Source organism: Chiloscyllium plagiosum, chromosome 37 (genome assembly GCF_004010195.1).
Source record: "Chiloscyllium plagiosum isolate BGI_BamShark_2017 chromosome 37, ASM401019v2, whole genome shotgun sequence".
In the NCBI taxonomy this organism is placed as follows: Eukaryota; Metazoa; Chordata; class Chondrichthyes; order Orectolobiformes; family Hemiscylliidae; genus Chiloscyllium; species Chiloscyllium plagiosum.
The window spans coordinates 14,032,639-14,049,724 of record NC_057746.1 but is presented as its reverse complement, the minus strand read 5'-3'; the positions used below and the strand labels follow the sequence as shown (position 1 = coordinate 14,049,724).

The following is a 17,086-nucleotide window of genomic DNA, read 5'->3' as shown; positions in this document are numbered from 1 at the left end:
CTGAAGACCAAGTAAACAATGACTAAATAATTTTAACGCTTTAACCCCAGCCAGTGGGACTGAGATATCAAAACTGCTCACAAATTACAAATAGCATTGTAGCAGAAATGTACTTTTACGTTTTGCTAAATTAAATTAAACTGCACATGGACAAGGAATCGTGGAAGAAAACAACAGCCTGACAACAAAGCTTCCAGAAAACTATTTAATTCACTTTCAGAAGCACCAGGAAACAGCAGCTGACATTTGTCCGTGCCCCAGAAGGATTCTCAGCTGACTGGTTGTTACAGGATCAGCAGAAGTTCCTTATGAATTTCCTCCAATCGAGAACACAGCAGAAACATATAGATCCAGACACTGATTCCCTCGAGTTGGAGTGGTTACGTAGTGTTGAGATTAAGAGAAGGAGAGAGAGGTATTCCACAGAGAACACAAACACCAGCACACACCCATTTCTATGCTGTTGCCTCCATGCAAGTCACTGGCATTGACTCTAGCTTTAACGCTTCATATCCTCAGCCAGGTTCATGATTGCAACCCTCTTTACCACTGTCTTCAACAGGGAGGTAAGTAGAGACAGTACCAAGCTAGAATGGCCAGGTGTACAGCGCCAGTGCAGGGTCCTGCAACCTGCCCAGCTCTGCACCCATTCCTCTGTGTAAGAGAAGAGTGAAAATAAATTCAACCTTGATTGGGAAGAGGGTGGTGTTGGTAATATACCCAATCCAGATCCATCAAGAGCATGCTTGAGATTGAAGACTGATGAGTGATGATCCAAGTATTCAAATAGCCAGTTGACATCAGAAGAAGCCAATTTATGAATGGAGTGATGATGGGTGCGAGTTATTTGGGGGGGGGGGGGGGGGGGGAGGTGGTGTTAGGTGAGGTGAGAAGTGTTGGAGGACCTGGTGTTGGCACGGATACAGACTGGGGTGGAATCCTTCAGGCTGGCCACTCTCTGAAGGGACACCTGTACATGAGCGGGTCTGACGCTCCACGTGCAACACACCTGCTTGCGTGCTATTGACGGCCGTGGCCGCAGCGTCCCAGAAAGATTCAGACAGGAACGTGAGCGAAGGACGCGCTGGCCCAACCCCCATCCTCCTCGTCACCCCAAAAACCTGGACAGGTCTTCTTTGATCTCCGCTTCATCCCATGGACCATGGATGTTGCTGTGGGGAAGGCAGCGACAAGAGATAAGATGGAGTCAGGCATTAGTCAGTGCAACCAGCCTACCCGTGCGCAGACAGCACCCCCTGCCATCCGACCCACGTCACCACAGCAGAGATGGGCTATGCAACCAGGATTGCGTGGGCAGAACATCGCACCAGTTCCCTGTCCTCCACATACATGAACAGTCAGCGACTGGGTCGGCTTCAAAGCTCCACTGAGTGCAGCCGTGTCACCAGATCACGCGAAACAGACGTGCATTTACCAAGCCTTTCAGAAACCACACAGAGGTCTCAAAAGTGTTTCCCAGCCGATTATTCAGCTCCAGGATTCTATACCACCCAGCAGTCAGTTCGCGCGCAGTCAGCTCCCTTGGCGCTGACCCCCCCGACAGTGCCGTGCCCCCCCTCAGCACCAGAATAAGCCTGACTGGAATTTCGGCCCTCACTATGGGTGCGCTGAGTACCACTTACTCTTTCGAGGACTGTAACTTGATGAGGTAGTGAGGACACAGCAGGGCAACTGCTAACAGCAGCAGAGCGAAGAGTACAGCTCCTGTGAGAGAAACCGTCAGCACCCCCAGCATGGCAGCCAGGGTGAAGGTAAGGGTGACCACCAGGTAACAGCGAGGGGTGATTGCCTGGACAACAAGAGAATAGAGAGACAGAAAGAGATACCATTAACTGAGAACTGGCTGATCAACACACCAGCTGCTTCTAATATCTGCACCTGGCCATACTCTTCATCCCTAGATTAACCAGTGCTGAGCTGTACAACCATTATAGCAGGGGAGGCGTGGGTGTGCTAAGGATACTGATACTCCACGCTTCAGGCTCTCTGCCTTTATTCCTGATGAAGGGCTTTTGCCCGAAACATCGATTTTACTGCTCCTCGGATGCTGCCTGAACTGCTGTGCTCTTCCAGCACCACTAATCCAGAATCTGGTTTCCAGTATCTGCAGTCATTGTTTTTACCTAAGGACACTGATATGACAGCTACTCATTTCCATTAAGTTTCACAGTATTGGTCCTCCCATCTTGCACAAGGGTCAGAAGTGGAGGCAGTCGCTGATAGAATGAAGTCCAACACCATCGGTGACTCCCAAAACACTGAACCAGTTCATGCCCTAAGACCCGAACAACACATCTAGGCTGGCTGGGACCGAAGGGTGGCAAGTAACATTCAAGTCACACAACTGCCATTGCCCTCATTGCTACTAATGGCATTTCATAGAACATAGAAGAATACAGCGCAGTACAGGCCCTTCGGCCCTCGATGTTGCGCCGATCCAAGCCCACCGAACCTAAACTAGCCCACTATCCTCCATATGCCTATCCGATGCCCGCTTAAATGCCCATAAAGAGGGAGAGTCCACCACTGCTACTGGCAGGGCATTCCATGAACTCACGACTCGCTGAGTAAAGAACCTACCCCTAATATCTGTCCTATACCTACCACCCCTTAATTTAAAGCTATGCCCCCTCGTAATAGCTGACTCCATACATGCAAAAAGGTTCTCACGGTCAACCCTATCTAAACCCCTAAACATCTTGTACACCTCTATCAAGTCACCAATAAACCTTATTTTCTCAAATGAAAACAGCCCCAAGTGCCTCAGCCTTTCCTCATACGACCTTTCTACCATACCAGGCAACATCCTGGTAAACCTCCTCTGCACCCGTTCCAGTGCCACCACATCCTTCCTATAGTATGGCGACCAAAACTGCACACAATACTCCAGATGCGGCAGCACCAGAGTCTTATACAACTGCAACATGACCTCAGGACTCCGGAACTCAATTCCTCTACCAATAAAAGCCAGTACGCCATATGCCTTCCTCACCGCACTATTTACCTGGGTGGCAACTTTCAGAGATCTGTGTACATGGACACCAAGATCCCTCTGCTCATCCACACTACCAAGTATCCGACCATTAACCCAGTACCCCATCTTTTTATTACTCTTACCAAAGTGAATCACCTCACACTTAGCTACATTGAACTCCATTTGCCACCTTTCTGCCCAGTTCTGCAGCTTATCTATATCCCGCTGTAACCTGCCACATCCTTCCTCACTGTCTACAACTCCTCCGACTTTCGTATCATCCGCAAACTTGCTCACCCAACCTTCTAACCCCTCCTCCAGGTCATTTATAAAAATGACAAACAGCAATGGTCCCAAAACATCGCTTTTCCATCGCTTCAAAAGCATCTTGGTGGTTCCCAGTGACCACAAAGGGAACTGGACTAGCCATACAGAAGTAGCTTGCAGGAGTACACCTGGATTCACGATTGCTGCTTTCACTCCTGTCTCGTCAAAGCCTGTTCATACGATGCACGAGGGTGGGATGAAATGCTCTCCACTTGCCTGAATGGGTGCAGCTCCAACAATACAGACTCCGCACTGTGTATGACCCAGCAACTTGCTGGTTAACACTGCATCCACTACCTGTAAGATTCACTCCCTTCACTACGGTGCACTTTGGCTTCAACATGTCGAAATTGTACAGAAGTAACTCATCAAGGCCCTTTGAAACAGCACCTTCAAACACATGCAGCTCACCATTACCTTCTCCAGGTCAATCAAGGATGGGCAGCAAAAGCTGGCCTGGACAGTGATGCTCACGTCCCATGAATGATTGAAATAGGCACAGCTCCATCTGGATGTCCAGTATAAAGTTAGTCCCAGGGCCTTGTACTACATAGTTAGCAGCCACACTGAGTCAGTGCGCCCAAGACAGGAGGGGAGGACTCATCTGTGCAAAGTTTCACTCTTGCCAAAAGAAAGGGAATCCCATTTTTTCTCACTAAGCAGAGTGAGGGTACAGTCAAAGGGCATTGGCAATGGCGGAGAGATAAGGAAGCAATTGGCAACCCATTGTGAGCCACCCCACAACCTGTGGCCCACTGCATTCGACCCCCACCATATGCCCCCAATCTCGCAGCCCTCCAGCATCCCCTCCAACCCCAGAACCTTTCCACTTCACACCCGAGAGCTCACCGTCCAGTCCTCCATTTCCCCACCCCTTCTACATCCCCTCAACCTCGTCCTTCACCTTGATGGTCCCTCACACCCCATGATCCCAGCACGTCCTCCACACAAAGCCGCACCTTCAGCTTCTTCTGGAACATGGGCCACAGGGCGAAGACCTCGATGGCCAAAGTCACTGTGACGAAGGCGTGGAGCGAGCTGGGGAGTCGCGAGGCCAGGCACACTGAGGCGAAGATGGCCATGTTCAATGAGAGAGTGCTGGAGACGCTATAAGGAGAGCGACAGAGAGAGAGAGAATGTAACAGAACTGCCAGGGAACAGGCAACATAGGTAAGCTTGGAAGGAGCCAAATCAGTCAACTTGACCACTAAATAATTTGATGGAATATTACAGAATGGAAATATTCGCCTTTGATATTGGGCTGGTCCCTCTTCCCCCATCATTCCTCCTGCAAAGATATTGCTTCTGGGTCAGAGAGTACTAGCTGTTCACGAAACCCATCCCACTTCATCACATCAGGGGTCACAAAGATTTGCGCATTTCTATAGCACTCTTCCCCACCTCCAAGAACATCCCAACACGACTTCCAGAACAACTAAAGTACTTCTTTAGAAGGGCAATCACAGTTGAAATGTAGCAAACGCAAAATTGTTGACAGCAATATAATAATATCCAGATAATCGGTTCTGATGGTGCTGGTTGAGGGGTAAACCACAAACACCTGCAGCCGAGACAGGGTAGGTGCGGTTCTAAAAGGCAGCTATGTCATCCTCTTAAAGGACAACTCTGAGATGGGCATTAGACTGTTGGCTTTGCCAAAAACACCCACATCCTAAGAGCAAGTGACTGAAGAGCCCCAGTCACGCTCAGTAAACTTCCAGTCTTTTTCTACATGCTTGCCCCCCACTGAGAATGACAGGGTCAGCACTGAGGAATGGGATCCACGCCCAGTCTGGATGGAGACCAAGGTGTACAAATTAGATATGGAAATAGCTCCCTTTATTATTGAGAATCATGTCTGAACTCAGATCATTTACCCATCTCGAACGGATTGTAACTCGACTAGAGGTGTGCAAACTGCAGTCCTTAAGTTACGTATGGCTCTCAAACTTTCCCAATTGGATTACATTATCACAAAAAAAGCCCAAAAATATTCTAGGTCAAGGAAATAAAGAGCCATACTTTAATTGTGTGGATAAAAGGTGAATAATGATGCTACAGTTTACGGATAAAAATGATTAAATTGTCATTATGCTCTAAACAAATACATTTGTGAGCACCCTCTAACTTTTTATAATGTTGATTCAAGAACTGCACACTATAGTCCAATTGTGGCCTAACCAACCCTTCACACACTTGCAGCATAACCTCCCTGCTCTGAAATTCTGATCTGAGGAACGGTCACTCAGCCCATAACATTCACTCCGATTTATCTCCACAGATGCTGCCAGACCTCCTCCTGAGCTTTTCCAACAATTTCAGTTTTTATCCCCTGTGCCTTCTTAACCACTTCATCTACTTGTCTGACTGTTGGACATTTACTGGGAGGTCTCACTTTGATCCTCAGTGCTTCCCAGGAGCCTAATCATTCATTATGTATTCCCCACCTTGTTTGTCCTGCCCCAGTGCATCACCTAGACCTATTCAGACTGAAACATACTGAATTTTATTGAATACAGATACAAAATATATGTTCAATTTGGTAAATTGTTAAGTACTTGACTTTGAAATGTTCAAATTTCACTCTTTGATTCAAGTTTTGTTTATTAAAAAAAAAGGAATTTTCAAGTTGCCAACCCTGACCTACAAGTGAAAGCGATTGTAATAAAGGACCAATTTCCAGCCGATTAGAACTTACATGGCAGCATTGGCTCCATAATCAAAGAATATCAGGTGACCCAACAGCATAAAGACCTGCAAAACAAGAGACAGACAGGGAGACAGAGAGAGACCAGACGTTATTCAGGAGCGAGCTCAGTCTGGGATTACAACACACAGGGATGGATTTTAAAAACAAGGATGCTCTTCTGTCCAAGGAAAAGTCAGATTGGATTCAAATGATTTACTGTGCTTCTCTGTCTGCAGATGCTGTTAGACCTGTTGAGTCTCTAGAGCAATTTCTCTTCTTACTTCAGATTTCAAGCATCTTTCAGTATTTGGCTATTATTTTTACATTTTTAAGGTGTGCGTACCGGGATTCGACAGGTCAGCAAGTACAGGAGTGATTGGTGAAACATGACAGGGTCCAGATAGATTGGAAGAGGAACTGTTCCCACAAGTGTCGGACCTCAGCTTTCAGACAAACACCTGAGAAAGAGTGGAGATTTGAGGTGAAACCCTTTTGCACCACAAGTGGTTAGCATCCAGGATGTGCTGCCTGAGGAAACGGAGGAGGCAAGGTCGATCGAGGCTTTCAGGAGGTGGACAAGTATTTGGAAATGAGGAATGTGACAGGGAAAAGAAAGGGGAGTGGAACTAGGTGCATTGGCCCTCAGGAGAACCGCGGCACACAACAGAATGAATGGCCTCGCGGGGTGTGGTAGCAATACTGTGAGGCAGCGGGGTGTTCATTGAGCTCAACTTTATGTTGGAAGGTTGACCAGCAGGGTGTTGAAACAGACCAGTTCAAATTTGGCAGAAGCAGAAATGAGGGTCTCAACTAAAGTTGTGGTGGGGCAGACGTGCTGTATCAGAGGGCTGGTTGGGCAATGTTACGTAAATTCAAAGAGACAGTCTTGTTTACAACTCAGAAGATGGAAATTGAATGACCAAAGATATCGGAGGGTTGTGGTGTGGCAGAATTTACAAGGGGTCGAGTTTGTGGTGGGTTATAGATAGCTGGATCAGCGTTTTAAAATTGATTTAAGAGACAGAAGAGGGAAAACTCGAAGGGTAAAAGGAAAGGAGGTTGTGACACAGTCCTGTCCAGCCCTAATGGCTTCTGCCCACTGACGGATGGCACAGTAAACCCTTGTGCCGCCACTTACAGACATGGCGTAGATCGTATCGGTGCTGATGGATTCTGTCAGCGTTTTCAGAATCGGAGCAAATCCATATGTGAATGTCACAAAGACGACAGTGCTCTTTAGGTCAGCCCATCCTGTGGAGAGCAAGTTGGAACAAATCGAGGTTAATGTCACAGTTTTACCTCCATGCTCTACCACCCGGGAACGCGCTTTAAACAACAGATCGACAAATGGTGCAGGATTCAGCAGTCGGGCTTAGCCTGTGTAAGGACGTCCCTGAGCTGGAAGGCCTTCTACCTACAAAAGGCATTTAACAATGCCGGTCACACTTTTAAACATTTTTAAATGCAAGTTCTCATAAAGTCTGAATAACTTATTAACCTTTCGTTAAGTTGCCCCGTCACTTTCAGAACCTGTGCACTACCACACCCAGCTCTCTTCACTCCAGCCCTCTTTTTAATAACCGTTCCATTTTAATGGTATTTTCTGCCTTCAGTTGCTCCAGTCGCATGCATCACTTTACAAATTCTATCTGCTGCACTTCTGCCCCTTTCCACCTAGACCCCTTGAAGAGGGGAGATGGGGAAGCAGTTTTTTCCTCACTCAGGAGTGGTCGGGCTCTGGAACTCCCTGCCTCAAAGAGTAGTAAAGGTAGAAACACAACTTTTTTTTTTTTTTTAAAAAAAGTGCCCAGTTATGTACCTGAAGTCCCCGTAACTTCCAGAGATATACTGTCCAGCAACTGCCGGAAAGTAAAAGGAGGCTGGGTGATTTACCTCTAAGCAGGCACAGCCACAATGAGCAGAGTGACCTACTTTAGTGCCGTAAATGATTCTACATATTCTCAACATCCAAACAGGGAGCAGGGATATGAAGAGAAGGCAGGGGAATGGCAGTGCATGAAGGACTGATGATGGAGGGTCCAGCATGATGTCTCAATATCTTTCTTCAATGTGGTGTCAATTCTATGATTCAAAGACCATGTTTACTACATTGTCCAGTTTTTGTCATCTGCGTTTCTGAAGTTTACCCTCACGTCCACTTTGTTAGAGGAGGGGAGAACAAAAAAATACTTGAAAACCTCAGTGGGTCAGGCAGCAACTGTGGAGAGAGAAACAGTTTCTCATGAAAGGTCAAAGACGTGCACGCGTGCGTGTTCTGGTCAGCCATGAGATGGATGGAAAGCTGGATCTTCAGTGACAGCTTCAGACTCCATGGTGCATGGGAAAACTGCACATTGCCACTGCAACTGCATCTACGCAAGTGAACTGTAACCTGCTGCGACCATCTCGTTAATATTAACAGTGCTGTGAACCTGGGCAATCTCCAATATGTGGCTCCTCCACTGCAGCTCTGCATTTTTATCCCTTAGTCAACTTCATATCCGTACTGTCACTGCCCCTTCTATCCCACTGGCTCCCATTTTGGAAACGCCCAAGACTGTGGCACTTTATCAGACACTTTGAAACTCCACATCCACCATCCTACACAAGAATTAGGAGTAGGTCTTTTAGCCCATCAAGCATCTTCTGCCAGTCACTAAAATCATGGCTGATTTGATTATTACACAACCGTTCTGACCTGATACCTTAAAACATTTCGCTTAGCAAGGATTTGTCTAATTCTATATTAACAATATTCAAAGATTTTGCTGTCATCACTTTTTCAGGAAAGAGCTCCAAAGACTCATGACTCAGATAGAAGTTTATTTCTTTGGTCAATGGATGTACACAATTACTCAGAGTTTCAGATTTCCGCAAGGGGAAATATCCTTTTCACCTTCACCCTCTCAGGATCTTTCAATCAAGTCACCACCTGTTCCAATTCCAACGGACACAGGCCCAGCCTGCCAAACCTTTCCTCATAAGATAACCCACCCATTGCAGAGATTAGTCTTCTCTGAACTGCCTTCAATTCATTTACATCTTTTCCTGAATAAGGAGACAGAAACTGCACACAGTATTCCAGATGTGGAGAAACTCAGCAGGTCTGGCAGCATCTGTTGAATGAGAAACAGCTAACGTCGAGTCCTGAATGACTTCTTCAAAACACTGAAGTCACACACTTGAAATGTTAAATGTATTTCTGTCCAAGGATGTTGCCAAACCTGCTGACTTTCTCTAGAACTTGGAGGTGTGGTGTTGGACTGGGGTGGACAAAGTTAAAAAAAAAAGTATCACGCAACACCAGGTTATAGTTCAACATCTACCACCTGATGAAGGTACAGTGCTCCGAAAGCTAGTGCTTCCAAATAAACCTGCTGGACTATAACCTGGTGTTGAATGATTTTTAACCTCAACTTTCTCGAACACTTTAATTACATATTTATAGTCCCTGCAATATTTTGTTTTTACTCTAGATGCAGTCTCACCTTGCATAAATGGAGCAAAGTGGTCCCGCTTTTGTACTCAGTTCCCTATGCAATAAATGACATTCTCTGAGCTTTCCTTATGATTTCCTGTCCTCAAGTCTCCTTATCAAAAAACACAAGTGAGTTTGTCAAGCATAGTTTTTCCCTGGCAAGTCTGTGCTGACATTCATCAGTTGGTGCTTGCGCAAATGGCTCGTCAACTTTACCCTAGAAACTTCCCCACTCCCCATGTTAAACCCCAGGATTGTGTAAAAGCTGTAACGTTTAGAGTCATACAGCACAAAAACAGTCTAACTCGTCCACGCTAACCACACATCGCATTCTGAGCTCGTCCCATTTGCCAGCTTGCTATTCATATCCCCATCCAGATGCCTTTTAAATGCTGTAATTCTACCTGCTTCCACCACTTCCACTGGCAGCTCATTCATACACACACCATCCTCTGCGTGAAAAAAAACTTACTCCTCAGATCCTTGTTAAATCTTTATCCCCATCCAGATGCCTTTTAAATGCTGTAATTCTACCTGCTTCCACCACTTCCTCTGGCAGCTCATTCATACACACACCATCCTCTGCGTGAAAAAAAAACTTACTCCTCAGATCCTTGTTAAATCTTTCCCCTCTCACCTTAATCCATGCCCTCTAATTTTGCTCTCCCCCATCATAGGAAAAAGACCATGGCTATTCACCTTATCCATGCCCCTCATGATTTTATTAATCTCTACAAGGTCACCCCTCAGCCTCTCACGCTCCAGGAAAAACAGCCCCAGCCTCACCCTATAGCTCAAATCCTCCAAACCTGGCAACAGCCTTGTAAATCTTTTCTGCACCCTCTCAAGCATCCTTCCTATAGAAGGACGACCAGAATTGTATGTAGTATTCGAAAAGCAGCCTTGCCAAAGTCCTGCACAGCCGTAACATGACATCCCAACACCCATACTCAATGTTCTGACCAATGAAGGCAAGCGTGCCAAATGCCTTCTTCACCACCCTGTCTACCTGTGCTTCCACTTTCAAGGAACTATGCAAGTACACACCTAGGTCTCTTTGCTTGGCAACACTCTCCAGGACCCTCCATTAACTGTACAAGCCCTGCCCTGGTTTGCCTGACCAAAATGCAAGTTGCATGCCTGAAGTGCTCTGGAGACAGTGTTGTGCATCATGGTGAACGGCAGATGAGCATGTCTGCAGTTCTCTTTCTTTATCGGTTTTTATGTCATCATAACACAGCAAACTCCTCACTTAGCTTAGTCCTCTTCAAGAGTACTTTCTGCTTCTGTCAAGGAATCTCTAATTTGGACCCGCAAAGTGCTCCCCTCATCCTCTAGCGATGCCCTTTCACTGTTAAGGACCTGGTCATCCACTCTTAAGCAATGTTGATTTCAGGGATAAATGCAATCCTGGGATAGTCAACTGACTGAAGGGTTTAGTAATAGGATTCCCGCTTTGGATCATCCACTGAATGGATGCGGAGAGGGGTCCAAAGTTCAAATGTTGAACGAACTCTTTCTTTTGGGGCAGTGGCGATATCCCTCCCTCCAAGCCAGAAAACCTGGGTTCGAGTCTCACCTCCTCCATCTGAACAGGTTGATTAAAAAAAAAACATCCTCATCCTGCGATAGGGAGGAAAACATCAGGCTGTTCTTCTGACCAAGTGTTGCAGGATCTTTGAAGCTCACCTGCAAAGAGAGGCAGGGCCTTGGTCACTATCTCAGCCACTTTGCCCCAGTACCACAGTGGGAGGGTCAACATGTGTTGTGTGCTAGAACAGGACTTGAACCTCAGGACCTTTAGACTCAGAGACAAGAATGCGACCCAATTGGACCACTGTCAGGGAATCCCTGAGCCCCTACAGAGAAGCATGAGCGATCAATGAAGAAGGCTCTTGACTCAATCTCCTGGGGACAGGTCAGTTTTCAGATGAATTTTACTTGCGTACAGGCTATTTTCCGGCAGGCTAACACTTGCCAGCCCACGAGCTCTGTGTTCTGGGTCTAAATTTAAACAGGAGAAGGCGCAAACCTCCTGCCTGAGCCCTTGGAGTTGTCACGGGATTTGCACTTACGTGTTCGGCCGCTGAGATTACGTCCTGCCCCCGAGTCAATGACATCAAATGTGAGGTAGCCGACGAGAGAGAGGAGGAGGCCGTACGTAAAGAGCCGGTAAGGGGACAGGTGACTCTGGTCCATGTACCACCACAGGACAACAAATACACACACACTGGGGGAAAAAAAAACAGTGGAGCAGTGAGAAAGCAGCACAGCAGGGGTGGAATCAGCATTAGTTACTTTTATGTGGCTTTTTAAAATTAACTTGCTCTTGGGATCCAGTAGACAATTTTCAGAAGTTTTAAAATATTGAAAGAAAACAATTTACTTTACAAAAAATCGACAAGGTTTGGCCAATGGAACTAGCAATACAAATTATGTGAGGGACTGCAGGAAGGGAGAGGCTGCAGTGCAGATGAACTAGCAATGTAAAGATGAGTTAGTAGCTACGAAGTGCAGAAAAGGGAGAGACAGGCTACAAAAGGAGAGAGCTACTTGAAAACCTTTCATTAAAGGAACCTCACAGAGAAAGGGAAACCCAAGCTAAGGAATTCCTTGCCAAGTGATGTGGAGTCTCTACATTAAAGCTGTAGAGGTTCTGGAGCGATTAACTGGACGGAATCGCTGTAGATATTATTGCAGCGAATGCTGTTAGTCATACTGTTTAATGCCAAAACATTTATACCACAACACACTCATTCAAGTCTTTACCACATCTCAAGCATCTTACACACTGAATTCCTTGAGGTGTAGAGACAGAGAGAAACTTAAACTACAACACTAGAGCTGTAACCTTACCATACATAGAGAAGTATTGTCAATTATTTTTAAGACAGCCATTTGTTATTAATGTAGTGTTCCATGCCAATTTAAATACTGGGTGTGGAGGAAATTAATGTTTTGTGTGTTGTGATTTGAAATTTAATGGAGTGTTGATGCTTCTGTGCAAGTCTGAATGCTCAACATCAACATAAAGGTATTGTTACATCATCTCAAGGAGAATAAATGGAGATAAAAACAAAGTCCTGAGAAAACCAAAACACAGCCCCGCAAATCAATGGGCAGCTGAAGAAATCTCAAGAACAGACATCGAAAGAAAAATAATTTTGGCTCTTCATCTAATAGCACATTGCCGTGCAAACCCAAGACATGTAGCACAATGGATTCTAGTCCACAAATCTGGCCCTGAGCTTCTAGTGGCCTGTCACTTTAATCCCACCCTGACAGCGATGTTCCAGTGAAGGTCAACGCAGGGTCGCTCAACAGCACCTGATCTTTCAATTAGGCCCTTTACAACTTTTTAAGATTCAACATCAACAATTTCTTAGCGCAACCATTTTGTTCCTTTTTGCTTTGGCTTTGAGGGGCCAACTGTGGGGTCTGATTCTGCATGTGATATGCACACCTCCTCCGGACCCCTCTTTTGTTTCGTTACTTCTCCCTTTCCCACTTCCCATTAGCCTTCCAGCATCATTCCTTGATCATTTAGTCTCTCCTGCCTTCCATTCTGCCAAAGATTGTGCCTTCGGTTTTTCCCTCATCCTCCCTCCTGTTAACTATCTCTGGAACTTGTCTGAATCCTGTTGCACCTTGAAGGTTATCAAGTTCAAACGAAAGGCCAATAGTCTGAAGTATTAATGCTGTTTCGCTCCCTCTAGATGCTATCTGCCCTGCTGAGTATTTCCTGCTTCTTCTGGTTTTACTTCAGATTCCCATTACTGGCAGCAATTTGCCTTCGGGCAACCCTAACTTGCACTTGCAAAGTAAAGTTGGGTGTGCTTACCTGGACAACTGATGGATGACAACACTGGATTCACACACCACTGTCCAAAACCGGTACTGGCGCACATAAACTGGAACGGAAAATAAAGCTTATGATGATAAAATCAAAGGAACGTGCCAACTTTGGAGCAGGAATAGGACATTCAGCCTTTTGAGTTTCCTATGCCATTCAATAAGATCATGGCTGATCTGGTTGTGGTCATAACTCCACTTTCCGGTTTAGAATGTCACCCTTCCCACTTCTTGTGATTCGAAACTCGAAATAAGCTGAGCTTCCAGACTGGACACTGCACCCTTTTAGACTCAATATTGAGTTCAATCATTTTCCAGCTTGTGGCACCTTCTCCCATGTCCTTACCCCAAACTCTGGACCTTGATAACACATAATCTGCTTTTACACACCACCCATTGTTAGCTGCTAATTGTCCACTAACAGCTAGCCATTCTCCCAGGTGAACCACTCCTTTGCCTGTCCAACTGTTCTTCTCTCTCTCTTTGGGCTCTATCCCAAACCATTGTTTACTCCTTACCCCCTCCCCCACTCATATCTTCTGCATAAAAACCAACCTTTTCATAGCTACCATCAGTTCTGAGGAAGGGTCACTGAACCTGAAACATTATCTCTGTTTTCTCTTCATAGATGCTGCCAGACCTGAATTTTTCCAGCAATTTCTGTTCTTGTTGCTGATTTTTCCAGGATCCGCAGTCACTTCATTTTATATTCCAGACTCCACTGCTTTCTGGAGAAGAGAATCCTGCGTAAAATGACCCTCAGAAAACAAGATCTACATCTACATCTTAAATGAGACCCTTTAGCTTTAAAGGTGTGTCCACTCTTTCCAACTAGGGAGGTGAAGGCATCCCTCAGTATCCACCCCATCAAGTCACCTCAGGATCTTATACATTTCAATGATATCACTTCTCATTCTTTCAAACTTCAATGGGTATAGGCCTGACCTGCTTACCATCTTCCTCAAGCTTTCAGTAAAGATCATTTGGACCATCATCTTAATGCTGGCTCTTTGAAGCACCTAATGAATGTGCCCCACACTCATCTCTCTCGCCCCACAGTCCTGTAATTCCTCCTCTGCCTCAAGTATTTATCCAATTCTCTTTTGAAAGCCAACATTGACCATGCTTCAGTCTGCAGGCCTGATCTTCAGCATTACCCAGCTCCCTGCCTCACACACATTCCTGTCCTCTATTTGTTGCACTGTGCCAGTGAGGGCCAACATAGGCTGAAGGAACAACTCTTAACCTTCCGATTAAGCACTTGACACATTACTGGACTTAACATGGGGTTCAACAACTTGATCAGTGGATTATCAGTAGATAGGATAGTGAAGGCAGTGTTCAGTATGCTTTCCTTTATTGGTCAGATCACTGAGTAATGGAGTTGGGAGGTCATGTTGCAGCATTACAGGACATTCATTAGGCAACTTTTGGAATTCTGTGTGCAATTCTTGTTGTGAAACTTGAAAGATTCAGAAAAGATTGATAAGGATGTTGCCAGGGTTGGAGGGTTTGAATTATAGGGAGAGGCTCAATATGCTGGGGCAGTTTTCCCTGGAGCATCAGAGGCTAAGGGGTGACCTTACAGAGGTTTATAAAATTATGAGGGTCATGGACAGGGTAAACAGACAAGGTCTTTACCCTGGGGCAGGGGAGTCCAGAACTGGAGGGCATAGGTTTAGGGTATAGGGGAAAGACATAAAAGGGACCTAAGGGGCAACTTTTTCAAGCAGAGGGTGATACGTGTATGGAATTAGCTGCCAGAGGAAGTAGTGGAGGCTAGTACAATGACAGCATTTAAAAGACATCTGGATGGGTATAGAGGGATATAGGTCAAGTACTGACAAATGGGACTGGATTAGTTTCGGATATCTGGTCGGCATGGACAAATCAGACTGAAGGGTCTGTTTCCATACTGTATATCTCTATGACTTTATATCTTCAAATTGTGAACTCTGCTCTTCATTTTGAATTTACTTTGTTGCCACATGCTGGTCTGAATTTTGTTTCTTACTTTTTCGCTTTCAGTCAGAGGTATTTATTATTCTGCTACCTGACACTTGCTTTTTTTTCCTTGTATACAACCCTTAACACTTTTTTGCCTTTTGTGCCCTGTCATCGTCATTATTTAATCTTGTATCCTCTACTCTCAGACTTTCCTTGTCCTTTCTCCTCCTCCTGCTTTACAGCAGCATAAAACCTGTCATACGTCCCAGCACCTGATCAGTTTTGAAATCACATTGAGGTCAAAACATTGATTCTGTTCCATTACCGACAGGCACTGCCATTACATTGCTCCATTACTTTGTATTTCAGATGACGAACACCCACCAGTACTTAGCTTTTATTTATTGCTCTTCCCCAACGGCCCTTAAACTGAGGGGCATAGAGGGCAGTTAAGAGACAACTGTCTTATTGAATACCTGCAATCACAGGTAGGCAAGACTATGAAAGAACGGCAAAGTTTGCTTTTTCTCATAAGGATGTTAGTAAATCCATTGGGGTTTTACAACAATTGGTGATAGTTTGATGTGCACCTTTATGGGAGGCTAACTGTACAGTCTAGATTTAAGGTGGAATTGTTTCCAGTGGCTGAATTATTTTGATACTTTCTAAACTTATCAAAACCTTCCATGCTTTTGAACACCTCAGTTAAAAATCACCTCATAACCTTCTTTGCTCAGAGACAAGCCGCAGTTCCTCCAAGCTCTCCACCTGAGCTGATCTGTGTTATCTACCCTGGTCCGAATCAATAAGTCTTCTACATAGCCATTCCAATCCTAGACACAAAGTATCAAAGGTGCAAGCTGCCAAATGATTCCCAGCTTCAAATGATTACTCTGGCAGTACAAAATGCATATTATTCATTCCTGTGTAACGAGACTACATATTGAACGATATTACAAAGTGGATGAGATTCCCCCCCTTGACACCCCATCTTTCTCTTGTCACTCAATGATTATTGACCCAATTTTGAACTCAGCCCAATCAATCTAAGTCCTGGGTTTGAAAACTCTGATTATACAAGACTGGTCAGCCCTTAGTTTACACCCTTTCCCCGTACACACAATGTGGGATTAATACAGGAGCTGAATTTACAAAGCAGCAACACAGCAATGAATTCTGCTGGCAATCCAAGATACAAAGGATGGTTGCTATTACAGGGAAAACCAATCACTCTAAAATGTCACGCAGAGGGTGGTACGTGAATGGAATGAGTTGCCAGAGGAAGTGGTGGAGGCTGGTACAGTTACAGCATTTAAAAGACATTTGGATGGGTGTATGAATACGAAAGGTTTGGAGGGATATGGGCTGGATGCTGGCAAGATTGGGTTAGATTGGATGGGCAAGATTGGGACGAGACTGGGTTGGGATATCTGGTCAGCATGGACAGATTGGACCGAAGGGTCTGTTTCCATTCTGTACATCTGTATGACTCGGTGAGACCTCATAGGGACATGGGAGCATGAATTTTATGAGAAGGAAATGTGTAATAAAACCTCAGCCCCACATAAAGCTGCACAGATTATGGGTGTATCAATTGAAAATGTCAAGACAGGCATGGGTACATTCTTACTGGGTGAGAGCTTTAAATAATGGAAAATAGAAACATTGGCTAGCCAAGGTCTTATCGTCCGCAAACTTAGCCAGAATACTGTCAGTTCTTTCATCGAGATGGTTAACGTTCCCCACCTCCCATTTCCTGCGTCCCTCATACGAGGCTGGGGAAGAGGGGGGATGCCCC

General features: G+C 45.4%; 1 protein-coding gene across 1 annotated transcript; it reads right to left on the bottom strand.

The window, feature by feature from the left end:
- Positions 1–191: 191 nt before the first annotated feature.
- Positions 192–15,629, bottom strand: pigc (phosphatidylinositol glycan anchor biosynthesis, class C). Its single transcript, XM_043677843.1, has 8 exons — positions 15,614–15,629; positions 13,331–13,400; positions 11,565–11,719; positions 7,150–7,262; positions 6,021–6,076; positions 4,282–4,429; positions 1,644–1,810; positions 192–1,172 (listed from the first exon to the last, which is right to left on the bottom strand). Exons 1-8 carry the CDS (start codon positions 15,627–15,629, stop codon positions 1,109–1,111), a joined length of 789 nt encoding a protein of 262 aa, XP_043533778.1. The 3' UTR covers positions 192–1,108.
- Positions 15,630–17,086: the final 1,457 nt, after the last annotated feature.